The sequence below is a fragment of the Mesoplodon mirus genome (assembly GCF_964341445.2).
Source record: "Mesoplodon mirus genome assembly, chromosome: 3".
In the NCBI taxonomy this organism is placed as follows: domain Eukaryota; kingdom Metazoa; phylum Chordata; class Mammalia; order Artiodactyla; family Ziphiidae; genus Mesoplodon; species Mesoplodon mirus.
The window spans coordinates 114,791,895-114,815,468 of NC_138978.1; the positions used below are offsets into that span (position 1 = coordinate 114,791,895).

Below are 23,574 nucleotides of genomic sequence, written 5' to 3' on the forward strand. Positions count from 1 at the left end.
AAGCAATCCAAGGGTTCCCAAAGCACCGACACTAACCTCTGAAGCCAGTCTCCTTTGCATTCCTAGCTATATTGGGGCTTTCTGCTCCTCGAAATTTCAAATATTTTCTTGCTTCGGAAATTATGCATATCTTATTTCCATTGTATGGACATGTCTTTTAAATTGGGCAAGCTTTTCTAAGAAGTAATTCTCTGGGGAGAACACTATCACCGAGTATTGGGCAAGTTTTATGTGATTTGACCTAAGATGAGGCAGACAGAAGCCACCAGAATAGTTAATTCCTAGGTATCAAGACCAAGCTCCAATTTCCCTATTGGGGAATCTACACATAAACTGGGTACGCAGGTGCTTGTGAATGCAAGATACACAAACGCAAGGAATTTGTTAGTAGTAAGTGAAGGTTGAGTTATCCCTTTTTTGTAAACAACACCGAGCACACAACACAAAAAATTAATTACCACCACTGTTTTACCACTTGGGAACACCATTGGTCGCACCTTTGATATTCGAACTTTACCTTGCATACATAAGTTCATAAAAAGCAACATCACTGAAACAGCGTTTGAAGAGTTGACAAAACGCAGCACATCTATACCCTATTAGGTCCTCCCAAACTAGGTAAGAATACTCCGTCACTTATCTGGAAGAAATGGCTGTGTTCGTACTTAACGACTGTGAATGCTCTTAACATTAACTAGGTGAGGAAACCAAAAAGCAAAGTAGGACTACAAAAAACCCGTGTAAAACAACATGACAGCTTCTTCCACTGAGAAGGTGGGTGGCTCTGAAAAGAGCCTTTGGAAAGTCAAGCGGCTCGGCGACTCGTGCGAGCGCCGCATCCCGGCAGGGACTCACTTGGAGCTGGTGTACTTGGTGACCGCCTTGGTGCCCTCGGACACGGCGTGCTTGGCGAGCTCGCCGGGCAGCAGCAGGCGCACGGCCGTCTGGATCTCGCGGGAGGTGATGGTCGAGCGCTTGTTGTAATGCGCCAGGCGCGACGCTTCGCCCGCGATGCGCTCGAAGATGTCGTTGACGAACGAGTTCATGATGCCCATGGCCTTGGACGAGATGCCGGTGTCCGGGTGCACTTGCTTCAGTACCTTGTACACGTAGATAGAATAGCTCTCCTTGCGGCTGCGCTTGCGCTTCCTGCCGTCCTTCTTCTGGGCTTTGGTGACAGCTTTCTTCGAGCCCTTCTTGGACGCCGGGGCGGATTTTGCCGGCTCAGGCATAACGGGAAGCACGAGCTGCAAAGACCACCACGAACGCAAACACAGCAGCGGCACCGAGGCTACCGGAAGCGACTCGGTACTTATAGAGGCTGTACGCAAATTAAGGTTCGGATTACGCCGCGTTGCGATTCGCGAGTTTTCAGTGGCTCTCTTGCGAGGGGGACGAGGTTATGTAAATGAGAGGATTCTGGTTGAGCTATCCTATTGGCCATCAGGACAAAGAGGTGTTTTAGCCAATCAAATTGTTCCGTAGACAATCGCCGTTCTGCCTATAAAGGGGTGAAGCGGCGCTGTTGAGAGCGAATTTATTAGCCGTCAAGCGAGAGCGGTTTGTATTGCCAGTGGCTGTCATGTCTGGTCGTGGCAAACAAGGAGGTAAGACCCGTGCCAAAGCTAAGTCGCGGTCGTCCCGCGCAGGTCTGCAGTTCCCAGTGGGGCGAGTGCACCGCCTGCTGCGTAAAGGCAACTATGCCGAGCGGGTGGGGGCCGGCGCGCCCGTGTACATGGCGGCAGTCCTCGAGTACCTGACCGCTGAAATCCTGGAGCTGGCGGGCAACGCGGCCCGAGACAACAAGAAGACGCGCATCATTCCTCGTCACCTGCAGCTGGCCATTCGTAATGACGAGGAACTGAACAAGCTGTTGGGCAAAGTCACCATCGCCCAGGGCGGCGTTTTGCCGAACATCCAGGCCGTGTTGCTCCCCAAGAAGACGGAGAGTCACCACAAGGCGAAGGGCAAGTGAGGCTGGTCTCCGGAAGCCTTCTCAAGCCCCCTACTCGAAGGGGCACCTGTGAAATCAAAGGCTCTTTTCAGAGCCACCCACTTTTTCAAATAAAAAGGGTTGTTCCAACACCTAGTTTGCTCAATTTCAGCTTTCTCAGTAGTAGACGTGCGGCCCAGGGGTACAGAGGGGGAGGGAGTGCCATTCACCCACCTTCTGGAATCTTTGAGTACCTTACCGGTGTTATGCGTGGGTGGGTGGCGACGGGTTGTAAATCCGGGAGGGTAATTAACTCAGGTGAAGGGAGCAAGCCTCTTGGGCGCCAGGGTCGACTCAGTTCTAGGTACTCCGTCAGGCGACCCGCGATGCCTTAACTCGGAGTCGGATGCCTAGTGAGCAACTCTATAGTATAGTTGTCCCCCAGGCCTTTGCCCAACACTTGAGGTCTAGTACCAAGGGGACGTTCCCTCTCTCTCACACACGTACACGCCCCGTTCACCCCAGTCGGTTAGGGGAGCGGACAGTTTTCGGGAGTGTGGCGGACCTGGGGTTTGGCTTAAGTGAGTCGACTGTCTCAAAGGGGGAAAAAAAGGCGCCTTCGCAGCGGAGATACAGGTACCCACTTAGGCTTTCGGAGGCGGAATCTTGCGCCCGGAGGGGTGCGCAGATAACTTTCCGATCCGAAGAGCACCGAAAGGCGGAAACAAAACAAAACAAAAAACCCCACAACGATCCGTCATGCCAACTAAGCTAGGGGGCTCTGAGAAGGCAACAAGGCGTTCCGGGGGCGGCGGGGCCAAACAGAAGGTTGAGGTTCAATTCGGGAGCTAGAAAGCGTAGAAAGAGGGTTTCGCGGGTAGCGCGTTCCAAGGGAGCGAAGGGTTGAGGAGGAACATTCTGACACAGTTACGCTCAAAACTGACTCTCACCCTGAAAGAAAGGAAAAGCAAGGCAGGGAAAACCGTTGGCAAACCGGAAAGTAGAAAGGGAGGCGGGTGGGCGGGGGTAGGGGGGATTCTGCCCAAGCCAATCAGTGGCGCTAGGGCCGATGACGTCACAGCCAATGGACAGCCAGCGCGGGACTTTCAATTATTGTCCCGCCCAATCGGGAAAAAGACTGTGCCTATAAAGACCGCTGCGGCGGGCCGGATCCCGGTTCCTCTCCTTGCGCATCGCTGCGCCGGTGAGCTCGTGTGTCGGCTCGCTATGGCCCGTACAAAGCAGACTGCCCGCAAGTCGACCGGTGGCAAGGCCCCGCGAAAGCAGCTGGCCACCAAGGCGGCCCGCAAGAGCGCGCCGGCCACCGGCGGCGTCAAGAAGCCGCACCGCTACCGGCCGGGCACCGTGGCCCTGCGGGAGATCCGGCGCTACCAGAAGTCGACCGAGCTGCTGATCCGCAAGCTGCCCTTCCAGCGGCTGGTGCGCGAGATCGCGCAGGACTTTAAGACCGACCTGCGCTTCCAGAGCTCGGCCGTGATGGCGCTGCAGGAGGCGAGCGAGGCCTATCTGGTGGGGCTGTTTGAAGACACGAACCTGTGCGCTATCCACGCCAAGCGCGTGACCATCATGCCCAAAGACATCCAGCTGGCCCGCCGCATCCGCGGGGAGCGGGCTTAAGAGGTGTGCGCTCGGCTCGAGGTTCCATCATATCCAAAGGCTCTTTTCAGAGCCACCCACAACTGCACTTGGAAGAAGCTGTGCCACTTGTCCGTGCTCTCCCGGCGGACCCTCGCATGCCCCGGGAGGAGAGGCCGTTAGAGCGGGCAGAGCGTTGGGCTCCAACAGATAGGCTAAAGAAAGGCCAGGTATCCGGCCTGGTCCCCTGCTTACTGGCCGCCTTCCGGGGTGTCAGGATCTTTGAGTTTGGTCAGTCGGCTTCTCTGGACTGGCGAGGTTGCCGCTGCGTTCTTGGGCGCGGACGGGGCGCCCAGTTTCGCTTCTTGGAGGCAGCCACGGGTCCTCCCGTAGGGTCGGGCTCTTCTAGGGCGTCTTCGTACTCGACCTTGGCCCAGAACTGTAATCTGTTCCGGGAGTTGGGGGGTGGGGAGTGGGGGGGGTAGGTTAGACCAGGCGGAGTCACTAGGGGACGCTCAGGATTCGCGGGCTTGAGCGCGCGGGCGCTGGCCTTCAGGCAGCTGAGAGCCGCGCGCAGGTCTGACCTCCTCACTCGCGCCGGAAAGGGCCCCGCCCCGCGTGGCTCTCCGGCTCCGGAGGGAAATCGCCACGTCGGTCGTTCCCGCCCCCTTTCTGCCGGGGAAAGTGAGGGATTCCTGCAACCTGGCTGCATGTTGGATGTCGATAATGCCCGGGCGTCACTCCTCAGCGAAGAGTTTAGCGGAGGCCATTCATCCCCTCACTCCACCCTCTCTTTCTCAAAACTCCCGCGCGGGCCTGAACGATTTCGCCTGTTATTTTAAGCCCTTGACATTCTCACTTTCCTCAGCCTTGCTCCTTTTCTTTCAAATGCCAACCCCACTTCAGACAAGTGCCGGTAGCTCTGTGCAGGAATAGACCAGAGGACGAGGAAGGATCTGGTGTCTGCGGCCTGGCATTCAGTTCATGCAGTCGGGTGGGTTTGACCAGCCTGAGCCCAAAGGAGCAGCTGTGGGGAAGAGGATAGACGGCCGGGAGCTCAAGGGCCGCCATAACCTAGGCCACTCCCCGGGGACTCGGTCTTGTCGGTATTGTTCTCGGCTCCACGGTAGGAGAGTGATTCTTGCCGGAAGACATCCCGAGAGGCATAGGCGTGACCTCTGTGTAGTTATATGAGAAGTTATCCAGGTCAAGGCGCTCAGAGTTCAAGCTGTGGGAGGCAGTGAACCAATGGAAGGCAGAACAGACCCTGCTCCTCTCCCTTGCACCCATTTGCTGGCCCCAGGATCTGTAAGGGCAGAGATTTGACGTGGTCTCAGAGGGGCAATTCCTGCACCAGATGAGAGCAGAAGTCTAAGGTCTCTTACTGTCTTTTAGGAATGAACCTCTTCAACTGGGGGAGTGGGACAGTATCTTGTAGAGCCCACACTACACAAGACTCAGATAGGAGCTACTATGTGGGTCTCAGATGACATCTCTTTTTAACCTTGATCATCGCTTGTTTGCACCTGGAAGAGGCCAGAGTTTGTGTTTTTGTTGTCTCAGCACAGTTGATAGATAAAAGCACTACCAGAGATGGGTGAGAATTCACTGAGGGGAATAGAAACTGAAGTAGACATACTTTTGAAAACCTTTTTGCCCTTTGCAAGGAGTGTGGGGAAAAAAAGAAGAGCAATGTGGACCGCAGCTTCTCCTGACAGTGGGTCCCCAGTTTGCAGCCCCAGGCTCACAGAGATTTTCAGAATAGGGCCTGTTATGGGCTGAATTGTGCCCCCCAACAATTCATATGTTGAAGCCCTAATTCCTTGTACCTCAGAATGTAACTGTACTTGGGGATAGGACCCCTAAATAGGCAATTAAGTTTAAAATGGGGTCATTAAGATGGACCCTAAATGAGTCGTGTCCTTATAAGAAGAGGCAATCAGGACACAGACAACACAGAGGGATATCCATGTGAGGACACAATGAGAAGGCAGCCATCTGCAAGCCAAAGAGACAGGTCTCAGAAGAAATCCAACCTGCCCACATCTTGATCTTGGACTTCTAGCCTCTTGAACTGTGAGAAAATAAAATTAGTTGTTTAAGCCACCCAGTCTGTGGTATTTTGTTATGGCTGCCCTAGGAAACTAATACAGACCCAGGGTTTCATTCCCTGCTCAGACCAACACTGCAAGATGGGATCCTGAGGATCTATACTCTGTGAGATATAAGCAGAAGCAGCAGTGACTCAGGGCTGTGCAGGGATGGCACATTTGCACCCAGCATCTCATCCACTGTAGTTTGTTTTCAAAGAGGCAGCCTGAAGTTCTCAGACAGTGAGTGACTTTCCAGCATGTCTGAGCCATTAGTGGCTCAGCAGACCCCTGAGCACATAGATTTCCATGTCAGGGCTCTTCCTCCCCAGGATCATACTCCCTGAAGGGATACTACATCAGATTTAAAAGCAGATATCTAAGATCTCCCCGTGGCCCTGAAATTTGGGATCAGCCTGGGCATCTGTCATGGCTAAGGCAGGTCAGGGGTTCCTAGCTTAGCAGGAATGTCTATATCCTGCCTTCACCCCCTCCTCATTTTTCTACCCACCTCTGTCCTCCTGCCACAGCAGTGGATTGCTCACTTACCAAACTCAACGTTTGCAGGGTGTGGAAGGATAATAATGAAAGAAAGCAGAGAGGGAGGAGCACTGGTCTCTTGCTGGTGGAACAGGGGAGGCCCTCCCTGGTTGGTCTTTCCTGGTTTCCTGTCAAAGGTGAGCCCCTTAAAGGCAGGGCCTTGTCTGCATCATTGATCCCTCTTCCAGGGCTGCTACACAGCCGGGCTCTGGGCCTCAACCATGGAAGTGTTCTCTACTCAGCTGACAGCCCCCTGCCCTCACATGGGGCCAAGAAACAACAGGCAGTGGAAACAGGTGTGTACACACTCACTTTCTGAGGAAGTGGGCCTGTCTGACCCACTCCCTCTCACCCAGTGGAGAGTCAGACCTTGGCAAAACACTGCTGCCCCACCAATCAGCAGCTGTTTGGGGGATTTGCCGCACAAGGCCAAGACAACAGAAGCTGGTTCTCACTTTGAGCCTGTTCTGGGAGGCGTGAGGAGTTCTCCAGTGCCTTCAGGGCTTCCCAAACTGCCACAGGCATTTTAGCTTTGACACCTTTTGGGTAATAGGACAAAGATGATATTCCTGCCACTGTTCTGTGAAGGTCAAACTTCCTAGGCCTAATAGGAAACTTCTGGAATGTCTTCATTGGTTTAAAAACCTAGTGTGAAGTAGTACCCAATTTTTTTAATGTCAATATCAAAATTTAATTATTTTAAGTACTTAAGTAATCTTCCACTTTCAGATTACAAAAAAGAAAATCAAGCAAAAAGAAATTCACATTCTTTTTAAAAGTTTCATCATGTCCAGCCTGTTTCCAGAAAAAGTTGGCCATGGAACTGGATTGTTTATTGGACTTTGTGTCCTTTAATCAGAGCTGTTGGGGGCCTCAGTTAAGGCAGTGGCTAGGAGTGGACAGAGATACAGTGATGGACTTGAGGGAATTGTAGAAAGTAAATTTGATAAGATTTAGGTATTTGGAGAATGGAAGAGAGGAAGGAGCCTCTCCTTGGCTTGAGAAGCTAGGAGATAATGGTAGTTTTCACTAAGGTGGAGAATTTAAGGAGAAGAAATTGCTTTTGGAACAAAGAAGCTGCATAAAGTCCCTTCCAACATTGAAGTTGAGATTCCTGTTATCCATCTAGGATACATTCACTAAGAGTTAGGAATATTAATTTAAACAGCAAAGGGGCTCAGCTGGAGCTACTTTGGGGGAAGCCCTTAGCAGATAGATAAGGGTAACAGAAGGCAAGGAATGAGATGAGATCTACCCAGGGGTCAAGGAGAAGAGAAGAGGACTGAGGCAGGCATCCTGGGCAAGCAGGACCAGTGATGGGGCTGGTAGATGAAGAGAACACCAAGAGGCAGAAGGAGAGCTGGAAAGAGAAGAGGACCACCAGGAGAAAGTGTCCCAAGGGGCAACTGTGATCATCATAGGGACATATTGTACACTGAAGTTCAGAAATAACAACCACTTATGCATTAAGCTCAGTCTCTTCTGACTATGCTTTATATTTTATATCTCTTTTAATCACCATGACAACCCTGCAAGGCAAGTAGATGGTCTATCATCCTCATTTTAGACTGGGAAGCTTTGAGTATTTTGCTCAAGCTCTCACAGCTAGTGAGTGCCAGGGCCAGGGATTCTGACCAAAGTGCTGGGACTCCAAAGTTCATATTAAGCAGAAAACACCAAGTAAAGGGCACATACTGGAAGCTGGGAAGGGAAATGACAGGAGGTGCCTGATTGAACACAGGGTTGAGGGCCTCATTGCTTCAGTGGACTCTCTTCCTCCTGCTTACCCAGAAACCCTGGCTTCTGAATCCTCACTCAAAAGGACCCAGTATCCAGGCCCCTCCCAGCTCTCAGGGAACTCTCAGGAATTTGCAGGCCAACAGCATGTCTGGAAGGAATTTCCTGCAGGTTGGCTCCAGAAAAGGGCAGAAGGTAGCTTCCCTGGGCTGTAACCCTTGCCCACAGATGGCTAAAGCCAACCACTAAACTGCTTCTGGTGAACTTTGCTGAGGGCAGAGTTCACCACTAGTGACCTGCTTAATGGGATCAGTGCTTGAAGGGAGGTGCTTTAGGGAGGGGTTCATATTTGTGGTAGACTGAATAACAGCCCCCCATTAGCATGCCTGCATCCTAATCCCTGGAATCTCTGAATATGTTACCTTATATGGCAAAAGGGACTTTGCCAATGTGATTAAATTAAGGACTTGAGGCAGGGAGATTATCCTGGATTATCTGGGTGGGCCCTAAATGTAATCACAACAGATCTTATTAGAGGGAGGCACGAGGCTCAGTGGGGAGAAGGTGATGTAATGACAGAAGCAGGGATGGGGCGATGAGGCCAGGAGCCAAGAAATGCCAGCAACCTCTAGAAGCTAGAAGAGACAAGGAGTGGATTCTCCCCCACAGAGCCTCCGGAAGGAATCAGTCTTTCTGGCGCTTGATTTTAGCCCCTTAAGATTCATTTTTGGCTTCTGACCTCTAGAACTACAAGAGAATACATTTGTGTTGTTTTAAGCCACTAAATCTGTGGTAATGTGTTAAAGCAGGAATGGGAAACTAATACACCATCCTGTATTCATGAAAGACACTAGTTTCTTTTTATTTGTGGGAAGGGAGATTTGAGTGTGATAAGCAGAGTATGCAGTGTACTTGGAGGAAAGGTGGGAGGGAGGGAAGGGAGATGGCAGAGAAGAAAATGCCTCAAGAATGGGAGACTTGGTACTCCAAAGCTATCAGACTGGCCCCTTCATGAGCCCCTTGACCTGCTCAACCCAGAGTTCCTCAGGGCATCTCCATCTTCGCAAGCGGCACTGAGGGCCTCTAGACACTGGTTGACCTCTCCCATCCATGGAGGTCTGTAGGGCTCCCTGAGGCCATACCAGGGAAGGAAGAACCCAGATTGACTCCTCTGTGGTCTGCGGCAGTGGCAAACTCTTCTTGCTCTTCAGGACAGCTCACACCCAAACTGTTGCAAGGATGCTGTGTTTGTTTCCTTAGGGCTGCTACAGCAAATTACCACAAACTTGCTAGCTTAAAACAACAGAAATTTATTCTCTCACAGTTCTGGAGATCAGTAGTCTGAAATCAAAGTATCAGCAGGGCCATGCTCTCTCCAGAGCTTCTAGGGGAGAATCCTTCCTTGCCTCTTTCAGCTTCCAGTGTCTCCTGGCGTTCCTTGGCTTCTGGCAGCATCACTCCAATTTCTGCCTTTGTCTCCACATGACCTTCTTCCCTGAATCTCTGTGTCCAACTCTCCCTCTCCTTTCACTTATCCCACCCTCAATCCGGGATGATTTCATCTCAAGACCCTTAGTTACATCTGCAAAGACCATATTTCCAAATAAAATCACATTCTGAGCTTCTGGGTAGACATGAATTTGGGGGGAGGACACTATTCAAACCACTACGGATGCTGAGCCCTGAGCCCCTAGGGCCCTCTGGAAGCAGGCCCAGACTTCCCCTGGTTTCCCCCTGTCTAGGTGCCCATGAACTCTCCACCTCCAAAAGGCCATCTGTCAGTCACTTGCACCTGAGTATTAAAACTTAAGAGCAATAGCTTTGCATTTTTACTAATGCTCTCTGTGCCCATGAGTGTGGAGCCTAGAGGAGAGGCTGTATCTCCACTTGGGGAAGTCCAGGCTTCAGGGGCAGTGCAGGGAAATGTCTTTGACCCTTGGTTAGATGCCTCTGGTAATAATGAGACAGCCTGAACTGTCTGGGCAATAGTAGAATGTTCCCGGATTCATTTGTCTGGGAAAAGCTGGAAGAGAAAAGATATGGAGCTAGAATAGGAGTTCAATGTCTCAGTTTCAATATCTGTAAAATAGTGACAATAAATGTAGACACCTCATAGGATTACCATAGGGATAAAATGAGATAAATACAAGTAATGCAAAAGACTTAGAGCAGGGTTTCAACATGGCAATAAATTAATAATTATTAGTCAATTTAATTAACATTATGATAAACACTAATTGATACAAGTCCTAAATCTTTCCTTTGGGAACATTACAATCATGTTGTGGAAAGAAAAACTAATACATAGGAAACAATTGGTACATTATTTAATCTCTAGATGATTAGCATCTTGAGATTCTGCTAGACTGTGGCCCAGACATTAAGAATACTTGGGTTCCTGAGTGCCTTATGAATCACAAAAGCCATTCACTTATGTCCTCTCATTTGATTCCACAAGAACCCAGGAAAGGAAGAAGAGGTTTGTTTTCCTGTCTTACAGTTAAGAAAATTTCTGGTGAAGATGAGACACCTGGGTATGTGGATCACCAAGCTAAAAAGCAGCCAGGATGGAATTTGAGCCTAAGTTTTGTGTTTTAAAATCTTAAAATTTGTGTGGAGACACAATAGACCCCGAATAGCCAAAGCAGTCTTGAGGGAAAAAAAACGGAGCTGGAGGAATCACACTCCCTGACTTCAGACTATACTGCAAAGCTATAGTAATCAAGACAATACAGTACTGGCACAAAAAAAGAAAGATAGATCAATGGAACAGGATAGAAAGCCCAGAGATAAACCCATGCACCTATGGTCAACTAATCTATGACAAAGGAGGCAAGGATATACAATGGAGAAAAGACAGTCTCTTCAATAAGTGGTGCTGGGAAAACTGGACAGCTACATGCAAAGGAATGAAATTAGAACACTCCCTAACACCATACACAAAAATAAACTCAAAATGGATTAGAGACCTAAATGTAAGACTGGACACTATAAAACTCTTAGAGGAAAACATAGGAAGAACACTCTTTGACATAAATCACAGCAAGATCTTTTTTGATCCACCTCCTAGAGTAATGGAAATAAAAACAAAAATAAACAAATGGGACCTAATGAAACTTCAAAGCTTTTGCACAGCAAAGGAAACCATAAAGAAGACAAAAATACAACCCTCAGAATGGGAGAAAATATTTGCAAACGACTCAATAGACAAAGGATTCATCTCCAAAATATACAAACAGCTCATGCAGCTCAATATTAAAAGAACAAAAAATCCAATCCAAAAATGGGCAGAAGACTTAAATAGACATTTCTCCAAAGAAGACATACAGATGGCCAAGAAGCACATGAAAAGCTGCTCAACATCACTAATTATTAGAGAAATGCAAATCAAAGCTACAATGAGGTATCACCTCACACCAGTTAGAATGGGCATCATCAGAAAATCTACAAACAAATGCTGGAGAGGGTGTGGAGAAAAGGGAACCCTCTTGCACTGTTGGTGGGAATGTAGCTCGATACAGCCACTATGGAGAACAGTATGGAGATTCCTTAAAAAACTAAAAAATAGAATTACCATATGACCCAGCAATCCCACTACTGGGCATATACACTGAGAAAACCATAATTCAAAAAGACACATGCACCCCAATGTTCATTGCAGCTCTATTTACAATAGCCAGGACATGGAAGCAACCTAAGTGTCCATCAACAGATGAATGGATAAAGAAGGTGTGGCACATATATACAATGGAATATTACTCAGTCATAAAAAGGAACGAAATTGAGTTATTTGTAGTGAGGTGGATGGACCTAGAGACTGTCATATAGAGTGAAGTAAGTCGGAAAGAGAAAAACAAATATCGTATATTAACGCATATATGTGGAGCCTAGAAAAATGGTACAGATGAACCGGTTTGCAGGGCAGAAATAGAGACACAGATGTAGAGAACAAACTTATGGACACCAAAGTGGGGAAAGTGGGGGTGGGGGTGGGGGTGTGATGAATTGGAAGAATTCAAAAAAAAAAAAAAAAAGAAAATGAACTAAGCAAAGAAATAGGTTCTGAAAATATTATTCATGAGTTTGCTTCCATTAAAGCCAGGGGGAAAAACAAAGTTTTGTGTTTTACTTTTTTTTTTTTTTTTGTATTAGAGTCAGTGTTTCAAGGAAAAGTGATATACACAATAGATACAAATAACATCAATACATGTACTGTAGGGGAGGAAAACTAATTTTCCCTCTGACCTTTTGAATTTTTAGGTGAGACCCCCATAATAAAAAGAGAAATTAACAAGAAAAAAGCAAACAGAAGATTACTAACAATGTATACCTCATGTATACATGGTAGATACTCAGGAAAAAAATGAGTAACACACCGAGGTGGCTTAGAATTCAGACTTAAATATCTTTCTTAATAGGGAAAGGGGACAGGGGACACAAGCCTATTAGGGGAGAAGAAATGACTTTGAGGAGAAATGAAGAATAGATGGGAGGTATGATAGTTTGTGACAAAGTTTGTCTGAGTGTGGTCTCGACTTCTGGTCTCCTATCCTGTGAAGAGTCAATGTTCCCTGGTCAGTGAAACTCTCTGGGGAGGGCATTTATGACAATTAAGTTCCTTTGGAGAATCTGTCCTTTAGCAGATAAGGGGAGTTCAAAGAAAGTCTGTCCCTGCATTTCCTGTTTTTCAAGTGCCTACAGCTCAAAATGATCAATATGCCAAAGTGGCATTCTGGGATGGCATGTTCTATGACCCTTTCAGTACAGTAGAACAGACCTCTCCTGACCTCAACCCCCAGTTAGAAACACATTTTACATGGCCTCCTAGTCACATTCACAAAAGAATATAAATTGCAACAGGTTTTGCAAAATGATACTTACTATTTGTGATATACTCTGATATTTTCTCTTCTCTTCTTCTTAAAAAAAGGGAGAAAAAGGTGCTCTCTATCAAGTAAACCGATTTCATAACCCACTAATGAGTTACAACCTATAGTTAGAAAAACACTGGCTAGAGGAAACTACAAAGAATAAAGTAAAAATCATCGTACTTATTCTTTAAAGTCAATATTTCTCTGAACATGCCTTATGAATCTTTCTGTTCTTGCACACATAACCTGATGCCTGTCTTTATGGGGAGGTGATGCCCACATGAATAACAAAAGTGGAAGGCTTATTGTAGTGGATGATAAAGAGAGTCAGGTTGAGCTCTGTGGGAGCTGAGAGGGAAAGGTCAATTCCAGCTGAGCAAACAAGGGAACCCTTCCTGTAGGAGGTGATATTTGAGGTGGGTTCTCAGGAATATTTAGGATCTGAGATATGTTTAGATTGGGAGCTAAGGAAGGTGGTGTAACCCAGGCAGAAGGGAAAGTGAAAACAAAGAAGAATTGTTGTTGGACCACAGGTAGCCTGGACAAAGGGCAGTAATGAGAAATGAGCTCTTCATACTGGGGACATCAGTGACCAGTTTTAGGGGCCTCAAATGCCAAACCATGGAGTGGCTAGGTTTTACTCCATAAACAATGTTGGGAAAAGTCTATAAGTAAGCAATATACAGAAAAGCAAACACAGAAGCTATCAAACTCATGTAGAGATGCTTGAACTCATTAATAATCAAAGAAATGAAGATGAAAGTAAAGATGAGATATCACTCTACACCAGATAGTCTGGCCAAACTTAGAAAGTTGGATGACCCAAGCGTTAACCTGGAAGTGGTCTCATGGGAGTCCTGATGCCTTGGTGTTGGAAGTCTGAGCCTACCATTCTGGAGCGGAGCCTGGTACTATTTCATTCAATAAAGAATAAATGACCCTAGTAATGAGAGTTCTTATCCAAAAGATATTCTTACATAGGTCCATAAGGGAAATGCACAATGATGTTTATTTATAACAGCATGTTTGTGATGATGGGGAATTGGAGCAAATGTGGATGTCTGTCAGTGGGAGAGTGGGGGGTAAAATGTGGTGTTTGCACATCCTGGAGTTCAGTGCAGCACTTCAGTCAATAGAGTGCATGTTCACATCACAACATGGATAACAAAAGAGAGATGCAGGGTTTTGTGGGAGTTGAGAAAGAAAGGCCAATTTCTAACATATACGTTAGAAAGGGGGAAAGTAAAAAATAGAATAAAATATAAAACACAATACCACTTAATGCATTCTGAGAAAGTAGACATTTGCTAGGACTGAGAAAGTAAAAAATCTGTTCTGCCATTCATCAGGCTGCGATGAACGTCAAAGAATTAGTCAAAAATTAGCAGGAAACACAAGTCCCAAGGACATGCTGTAGCTATAAAGAGTCAGAATCCCCTTCTTTGAGGGACCACTGCTTTCTTATTCACTGAGAAACTTTGTTCTCTTAAAAATCGTAGATTATCAGAACTTTTGCTGTGTGAAATCATATCAGTAAGAATGAAATATCCCCCTCCTGCCCAGAGGACCTAAATCACTCTGACACAGAGAAGCAGCCTTGGTTTTCAACCCAGGTACAAAACTTCAAACAAGAGATTTCTAAACACAACATTCCACCTTCATCAATACTTTGTAGTTTCCAAGGAAACAGGACCCTGAATGCACTTGAAAGCCTAGTTCTGATGTCCCTCCTTTCACACAGCCCTGTTTTGCTTTAAGCCCATCAAAACTCTATAGTTTATCCTTCCTCACAGCTTACAATAACTCCATGTTTTTCTTTTGTTAGTGAGACACCTCACAGTTTTTTTGGTGTGTGCTCTCCCTCCTTGAAAACAAATCAATAAACTGGGCTTGTTAGACTAAGTCTAACTAATAATTTTTTTTCCCTTAGAGTTGATATAATTTATTTCAGCATTCCTAAATTGTTGATTATTTCTAACATTGTTAACTGCTATAAATGCTGCATCAACATCTTGCTTCTTTGACATTAGTGGTGTAGTACAGTGACTAAAAGGAGACTGAATTTTTATCTTGGCTTGGTCAATTGGCTGATAGGATATGATTCTTGCTGATATGACTGGGTGACTGTGGGCACATTACTTAACCTCTCTGTGGTTCCATCTCTACATCTGTAGAATGGAAATAATAATACTACCTACCTATAGGGTTATTGTGAGGATAAAATGACTTAATACATGTAAAGTGTTTAAAACATTGTCTGGTACCAAAGAAGAGTATATAAGCAGTAGGAACAGAAAAAGCATATGCCATTCTAGTTTAACTTTGCATCTATTTAGTTAGTAGTAAAGTATGTTCTGCAGCTTTTTAAAAATTTTGTTTTGAAATAATAATAAATCCACAGGGAGTTGCAAAAATAGTATAATCCCATGTACCCTTCACTCAGCTTCCCCCAAGGGTGACATGATTTAGAGTTGTAGTACAATATCAAAACCAGGATAATGACATTGGTACATTACCGTTAACTAGTCTACAGACCTGAATTACTTTTCACAGTTTCTTTAAACTGCATTCATATGTGTGTGTGTGTGTCCATGTAATCCTGTGCAATTTTATTCCATGTATAAATTCTTCTAACCACCACCACAATCAAGATACAGACCTGTTCAATTACCTCAAAAGAACTCCACAATTCACTCCCAACCACCTCCTACCTCACACCCACCCCCTGGAAACCACTAATCTGTTCATCTCAGTAGCTTTGCTATTTCGAGAATGCCACATAAGTGGAATATATAGTATGCGAGGATAATTTTTAATGCATAGAAAGCAATACACTTTTTGCAGGAACACAAAGAAGCGAAATTAGAATGATTGTCTGAAAGGGAGCAAATAATGAACATAAAAAGGAATAATAAATAAGAACAGGGGAAATGGTTCTATTAAATGCATACAGCAAATACAGTAAGAGATCCTCAGATTGTTTGTGATTTGCAAATTTTAGAAAAAAATTTGAGTAAAATTCAGGAGCATCAATTTATCCTGCAAGTCTCAGTCAGCATAAAGATTTAAAGGCCAGAATAATCCTCCCAAAATACTGCTCCTGACTTGCTCAGTAACCCACACCAACTCTCCCAGGCACGTTCTACGTATTGTCTTCACCTGATTTTGTTTCGCTCTGTGACCCAGTCTCCTAGCCTGGCTGAGGACCAAATCTGTAGCCGAAGCCTCATCAGTGAAGTTGACCAGTCAGGAAAATCGCTTCAGAGAATACCTTCTTTAAAGTGGATGTTCACAATTTAAAGTGATAGTTTTTTTCGCAGGATTGGGACTAGTGGAGTCCCAGCCCCAGAACTGTAGGTCAGTTCATAAATCCCAAGGACTTTTGGAGTTTGTTGTTGTTGTTATTACTGTTTAGGTTATATTATTGAAGATTTTAAAAACTGTTTTTTACAATTAACTAAAAAAGTTAAGGATCTGCTGTGTGCCAGGCACTAGGATAGGTATCTGAAATACATTATTTTCACCAAAATTATTATCACATCACTTGGGCTTTTTTTATGGCCAATAATCCCACACTGCCCAAATAACTTACTTCTGTTGACAGTGTTTTTAAGTGCACATTAATCAAACATTCAAATGATATTGAAAGATGTAAGGAAAAAGTAAAAGCCTCCTTCTGGACTAACCAAATTCCTCTCCTGATGAGTAGCCACTATTATTAGCTTTAATATATGAAATTCCAGAAAAATGTTTTACTTACTTACCAGTGCAGACACACCAATTCATACACACATATCCTTTTTTACTTATACCAAAAGGGATCCTACCACTTTCTTTTCACCTGCTAATAGATATCTAAGTAGTTTCTATGTGTTTATTATTAAAAATAATACTGCTTTCTCTTAATTCCAGCTAATAAAAGAGAAGTGCTAGAATATTATTTTGCAGCCCCTAGTGATTTAAAGGATCTAAGTATTAAGCATCAATAGGTGTTGTTATCACAAAAAGAGAAGCAATTAGCCATTATGTCCCCTGATATGAAAAAATATATATATGTGTGTGTGTGTATGTATATATATATATATATATGGCACTATCTATGAAGTAGTCTTGCCAGGGAGTGGAGAAGTAAACCTAAATCTAATCAAGCCTCTGATCCAACTACTAATTTACAGGAAATATAGAGACAGAAGATCATGATAAACTACATCAGGAAGTAATTGGCAAAATCTGAATTGAGAAAACTCTACAGGAAAAACAACCCAGTTTCTTCAACAAAGAAACTACAAGAAATAAAGAGATGGATGGGAAACATACATTAGAGTTAAAAGGCATCACCCAACCACTGTGTGTAGATTTATTTGGATTCAGATTCAGATAAAGTACTTTAAAAACATATAGATTAGATTAGATAGGTAGATTAAAATTAAAAATTTGAGCACTAACTAGATATTTGATAAATTAAGGAACTATTGTTAATTATTTTAGACATGATTTGGTACTACAGTCCTTATCTTTTAGAGAAACATAAGGAAATTTTTATGGATTAAATAATATGGTGCCTGGGATCTGCTTCAAAATGACACAGGACGGATGGCCTTGAGTTGATAATTGGTTTGAGTTGATAATTGGTTTGAGCTGATAATTGACCTTGAGTTGATAATTGTTGAAGTTGGATAAGGGGTACATTGGCATCTGTTTGTGTATATGTTTTAATTTCTCAATTATCAAGAATTAAAAATACGTTTTTTTAAAAGCTGCTATTTACAATCCCTGCACAAATATCTTTGAGTGATTTGCTAGGGGCTTTTGTTTTGTATTCGTATATAAAAAGAGAGTTTTGATAGTTATTGTGAAATTACCCACTAAAAAGTTTGCACCAAATTCTTCTCTCACTACTAGTGTATGAGAATACCTCATTTCTCTAGCCCAACCAGCTCTGGGTATTGGCAAACCTTTGCATTTGGCCAATTATGAATCTCACAGTCCCCCTCAGAACCTCATGGTCCCCTCAGAGCATGATGGTGGCTGACATCAGCCTTCATGGCCTGATGAAGCCATTTCCACATTAAGGGAAGCCACTGAAATGAATGGACACTCTTTCGAGGGTCAAGGTGTCATCTGCAGTAGAGGTTGCTTGAACGGGTACAGATGTTTCCACAGTCATGCTGGCCCAGAAGCTAATTGGGTTCTTTAAAGTCCGTTTCCATATGTCTGGGCCAATCCCTCAAGGTCTGGCTCTACCTGCCTACCCCCTCACCCCCTAAATACTACCCATACTAAATTTCTTGCAGTTCCTCCTATCTCCCTGAGCTTGCTGTCTTTCACTCTCCTTCAAGTCTTTCTTCAGAGAGACCTTCCTTAGCCCCATCGGTGTTAAGTTAGGCCTCCCTCCATTACACTCTCTGTACCTGTACTTCTCCCATCTTAACACGTGTCACATTTTATTATAGTCACTTGTATAATGTCTATCTTCCCTTCTAGCCACTAAAAGTCCAGGAAGGCAGAAGCCACTCTGTTCCGTTTAACCTTAAACCAGATTGCCTGCTATCTAACAGATACTCAATAAATCACTGAATGAAAGAATGACTTAATTATATCATACCTAACAATGCTCAGGAGTCAGAGTGGTCCTAGAGAGCCTTTCTTACAGAACTTAATAATATTAATAGATACTTAATAATTATTTATTAAGTTAGCAGATACAGATTTTCAATCACCCATATTAAATGAATGATTAAACCTAGTCTCCCAAGCCACAGGGACAGTCTTCCAGTTAAGGGTCAGTGTCTGAAACCTGAACAGAGCTGCCCCTCAGGCTTCCTCCCTGTTCCACAACCACTGATTAGCCATATTGTGAGCTATATTAGCCTCCCTTTTAAAGGAGCGGAGCTCCCCAGACCATGTTGTGAGACCAAATATGGTATAAGAACTGCTGATAGTTTTACATTTTTTACTCTCATGTTTGTCTTTTGAAGGCCAAACTGAGTCAGCGAGGAAGGCCACCGTCTGTGCTTTAGATGACTACTCTGGCCACAGGACATAAAATGGATTAGAGACGTTCTGAGCCTCGGAGAACAAAAGTGAAACCCTAATACTTTCTCCCACTTGAATAGAATAAGTATTTGTGTATATGGCTCATCCACCATCTGAGTTCCTTCCCAATTGAAGGCAGAAAGTTTATTGTGCTCATCTGTGGAACCAACACGACACAAAGTTGGAGTGCATTAAAAAGTGGAGGAAGGGGACTTCCCTGGCAGTCCAGTGGTTAAGATTCCACGCTTCCACTGCAGGGGGCGCGGGTTCAATCCCTGGTCGGGGAACTAAAATCCCTCATGCCATGTGGGCGCAGCCAAAAAAAAAAGAAAAAAAACTGGAGGAAGGACTGGGAACAACACAACTATCGATCAACAAGTAACTGAATTACCAGTTGCGGCTATACAATGGTATACTACTCAGCAATAAAAAGGAATGAACTACTGATACATGCACCTAAATATATATGAATCTCAAAACAGTTATGCTGAGTGAAAGAAGCCAGATACAAATGATACATTGTATGATACAAACTACCTATAATGACATAAAGCAAACCAGTGGTTGCTTGAGGGCAGGGATGGGGCCAAAGGAGGACATTGGTGAAGGGAGCAGGGGGGAAGAATTATAAAGGGGCACTAGGAAACCCTTTTTTGGGGGGGTGGATGGATATGTCCATTATTTTGATTGTACTCATGTTCTCATAGGTATATACGTATGTCTAAACTTAAAGTATACTTTAAACATGTACAGTTTATTGTATGCCAATTATACCTCAGTAAAGTTTTTTTTTGTTTTTGTTTGTTTGTTTGTTCAAAGAAGAGATGAGGGTGGTACAGAAATTAGTTGAGAGATGTCATTTGAGGTGGAAGATTATGGCCTTGGCTTGAAAGAAAGCTCTGGCCAAGCCAGAAAGAAGGGGCAGTCCAGTCTAGCCCTGAGAAAGAGCAAACGGGTTTAGGGGAAGGTGACTAGACCATGTTAACTAGAGCAGAAATCCTGTATAGCAGTAGGAGATAGAGCTGTGGAAGAAGGAAGAGGCAGATTATGGAAGGCCTTGAACATCAAGCTTTTTAAAAGTGTGCACTGGGTTGTAGTTCCACCATTTACTTCCTAAACAATCCTGGACAAGTTCTTTAACTTTTCTGAAATTCAATCTCCTTTACCTATAAAATAAGGATGGAACCCATCTTAAGTGGTGGTTGTGAAGATTAAATGAGGCAATGCTTGTAAACCGCTTAGCAGAGGACAAGGTAAATATTTATGTGCTCAAGAAGCAGAAGCAATTATTATTATAACAAGTATTGTTATTAACTCCAACTTAAGCAAATGTATACAGATGTTTGAGAAGGAGAAAGATCAAAGAGGTTCTTTTTTTTTTTTTTTTTTTGCGTTACACGGGCCTCTCACTGTTGTGGCCTCTCCCGTTGTGGAGCACAGGGTCCGGACGCACAGGCTCAGCGGCCATGGCTCACGGGCCCAGCTGCTCCACGGCATGTGGGATTTCCCGGACCGGGGCACGAACCCACTTCCCCTGCATCAGCAGGCGGACTCTCAACCACTGCACCACCAGGGAAGCCCCAAAGAGGTTCTTTAGGAGGATAAATCTCACCATCACTAATCACCTCCCCTCCAGAGTTAAAATACCAAACTCTAACACCTCCGTCCCCTTTCTCACTCTGTAACTTCCTGCCTAGTAAACACCGGAGGAGCCCATGGTCAGTAACCAAAGCTCTCTCACATTAGTAAAAGTATTTCAGCTGGTGAGCCCTACAACTATGGGGACAAATTAAACTGAGCTGAACTATGGTCTCTGGAATGGAGAATGAGAGCACACCACCCAAGATTTTCAGCCACCACCATAGACTTATATCCAGGGTGCATGCTGAAAATAAAGCAGGCGGTATTTCTTTTTATTTTAATTTTAAAGCATAAATATTTTCCCCAAAATCCAGGTTTTCGGAGAGGGGTCTTACTTTCTCAAGTCCGTTAAACATTGAACTATGAGTTTATTCTCTGGAGAGTTTCCGAGAAGAAGCCTTTCTGTGCCTCAGTTTCCTCATTTGTAAAATGGGACATAATAATGGTAACTATTTCATAAGGTTCTTGTGAGGATTAAATGAGTCAATATGTGTAAAGGACCTGGAACATCGTCTGGCATACAGTAAGTACTCTGCAGGTATCAGAGGACTTTAAGGACTTTATTTCTTCTATCTTGTTTATAGTGCTTCTTGTTTGTGGTGATTTTTGTTTGGTTTTGTGGTCATGTATTTTTCAATTACTGAGCATTAACAGTGTCCTCATAACAGGCTATTTCTGCCCCAGTGCACTTCTGGAGTAGAAGTAAGTTTGGTTGATGGTTTATAAATATTCATCTTCCAAGTCAGAGGCACTCAGCTTTTCCACAGACCCAGTAGTGGTTTTATCTGTTCATTTCATTTAGTTAAAAACTATATTGCAGATACAATAATCCAGCCAAGCTTTTAAATTAACTGGTAACTTTATTAATAACAATAGCATCTACACACATCTGAAAACACACATATAAGAAACATAGATTTATTCAGTCTCTGATAATGTCTGGAGTCCATTTGGATTCATGAAACCCCTGCAGTTAACTCCAGGACCCCTATCCAAAAGCAGAGTTGAATAACTCATCAGACCATCAGTGTCTTTATCAGCAAAATCAAGGCTTGGACAGAAAGATTCAACATTCTGTAATTACATGAAGTAAAACTAAAATACAATTGTCCTCGCATCTGAGGATACAAAGGTGGACAAGGTTAGCTGCATGACCAGTGGACCAATCACTTTGCTTCTCTCAATCTCGTTTTTAAAGGGATATTAATCTTGTCTATTGTATACGGTCTCCTGAAGAGCAAATGAGATGGTGAACATAAATTAAAAGCTCATCTCCGTGAGGAACAAAGGATCAGGATGGAAGGAGGATGTCATAAATAGAGAAAGGAAAAGGATTTCCAATGACCAATGTTCTGAATTTAATGAAAATCCAAGAGATTAGGCCAAACTGAGAAACATAAAGGAGGGACAAAACTGCCACCTCCCCCTTAAAGCAAAAAAAAAAAAAAAAAAAAATCTTAACAAAGTCCTCCTCCCAGCTGTTGCCCTGAGGTGACCACGGACAGACTTGGGGAAGGAGCTCCAAAAGCATTTCCATTTTCATCACTTCTTCACATACATCTAATGAAAATGAACCGCACCCATCCATCCACGGAAGCGATTAAAAAAGGAGTGGGACAGAAAAATTAATTCAACAAATATTAATTCAATAAGTATTGAAGTGTCCTCTGTGCGCCCAGTACTGGTTGGCACTGACGATATAGAGGAAAACCAAACCACCAAAGTTTCTGTCAAGGGCTTGAGGAGAAAGACCATAAACAAGAATATAAACGAACAAGACAATTTCTGACCGCTGCTAGGAGGAAGATAAAATAGAGTGAGGGCCCAGGACAGGCAGGAAGGAGGCGCAAACTCCTGAGTGGATGACTTGGGAAGGTTTCTGAGAGGTGACGTTTGAGCCCAGACTAAAATGACTAGTGCCTTACAGTTACTTGAGGCCGAAACATTCCAAGATAAGAGAATTAAATGCAAAAATGATCCACAAACCAAAAAATAACAGGGATTCCAAAGCACCAAAGGGAGCGGTGGAAACCGGAATCTATGAATTCTGGAGCGGCGCGAGATTTTGAATATTCATGTCGTCCAATCAGGGAAAGGCTGAGACCAGGCAGCGCGGGTTCAGTCCTAAGTACCCCGAACTACTGGTATCCACAGGAGGTCACGTCGCAGGGCATAACTGGTGACTGGGCACCCAAGCAGCTGCCAAACTCTCGGGAGAATTCTTCAGGGCTGTGATGCAGTGTTCGCATAACCCGGGCTTACTTACGTCCTGGGGTCCTTTCTTAAATGAGGATGGCCGAAATCACTCACTTTGTTTTAGAACACCGATGAAACGTACGCAACAGAGCCACCAGGACACAACAGTCTACGAGCAGAGGGTGGGAAGGAGCAGTCTCAGTATCCTAATTTAGAACTGACTCATAAGAAATCTAAGCAGCACAGTGAGGAGTTGACTCGGCCTAGATTCAAAAGCAAAGCCAATCACGCGCCAGGAACCTCAAGTCATAAGGGCCTAAAAAGCTACGTGTGCCACTTGCCATTACTTTTATCCAACTACTGCAACTTACTTTGTGAGAAGAGACTGAGGGAAAACAAGTGAACAAAGCTCTTCTCTGGTGATTAGGTGGGTGGCTCTGAAAAGAGCCTTTGGAAAATCAAGCGGCTCGGCGACTTGTGCGAGCGCCGCGTCCCGGCAGGGACTCACTTGGAGCTGGTGTACTTGGTGACCGCCTTGGTGCCCTCGGACACGGCGTGCTTGGCGAGCTCGCCGGGCAGCAGCAGGCGCACGGCCGTCTGGATCTCCCGGGAGGTGATGGTCGAGCGCTTGTTGTAATGCGCCAGGCGCGACGCTTCGCCCGCGATGCGCTCGAAGATGTCGTTGACAAACGAGTTCATGATGCCCATGGCCTTGGACGAGATGCCGGTATCCGGGTGCACCTGTTTCAGTACCTTGTACACGTAGATAGAATAGCTCTCCTTGCGACTGCGCTTGCGCTTTTTGCCGTCCTTCTTCTGAGCTTTGGTGACAGCTTTCTTCGAGCCCTTCTTGGGCGCGGGAGCAGATTTTGCCGGCTCAGGCATTGTAGAATACAACACCCGTTAGCAAAGAAAAGTAGTATGAGAATGGGCG

The 23,574-nt window shown here is 44.7% G+C and overlaps 3 protein-coding genes and 1 pseudogene across 4 annotated transcripts; 2 read left to right on the forward strand and 2 right to left on the reverse strand.

Annotated features, from left to right (window-relative positions):
* Nucleotides 1-275: 275 nt before the first annotated feature.
* LOC309801390 (histone H2B type 2-E-like) lies at nt 276-1,242 on the reverse strand. The gene has a single exon (XM_082616204.1). The coding sequence runs from the start codon at nt 1,230-1,232 to the stop codon at nt 852-854; it is 381 nt and encodes a 126-aa protein (XP_082472330.1). The 5' UTR covers nt 1,233-1,242; the 3' UTR covers nt 276-851.
* A 332-nt stretch (nt 1,243-1,574) lies between these two features.
* Nucleotides 1,575-2,433, forward strand: LOC309801388 (histone H2A.J-like; annotated as a pseudogene). Its single transcript has one exon. The product of its transcript is annotated as a histone H2A.J-like (transcript).
* A 710-nt stretch (nt 2,434-3,143) lies between these two features.
* LOC309801389 (histone H3.2) lies at nt 3,144-4,058 on the forward strand. The gene has a single exon (XM_082616203.1). The coding sequence runs from the start codon at nt 3,161-3,163 to the stop codon at nt 3,569-3,571; it is 411 nt and encodes a 136-aa protein (XP_082472329.1). The 5' UTR covers nt 3,144-3,160; the 3' UTR covers nt 3,572-4,058.
* A 17,226-nt stretch (nt 4,059-21,284) lies between these two features.
* Nucleotides 21,285-23,540, reverse strand: H2BC21 (H2B clustered histone 21). The gene has a single exon (XM_082615363.1). The coding sequence runs from the start codon at nt 23,523-23,525 to the stop codon at nt 23,145-23,147; it is 381 nt and encodes a 126-aa protein (XP_082471489.1). The 5' UTR covers nt 23,526-23,540; the 3' UTR covers nt 21,285-23,144.
* Nucleotides 23,541-23,574: the final 34 nt, after the last annotated feature.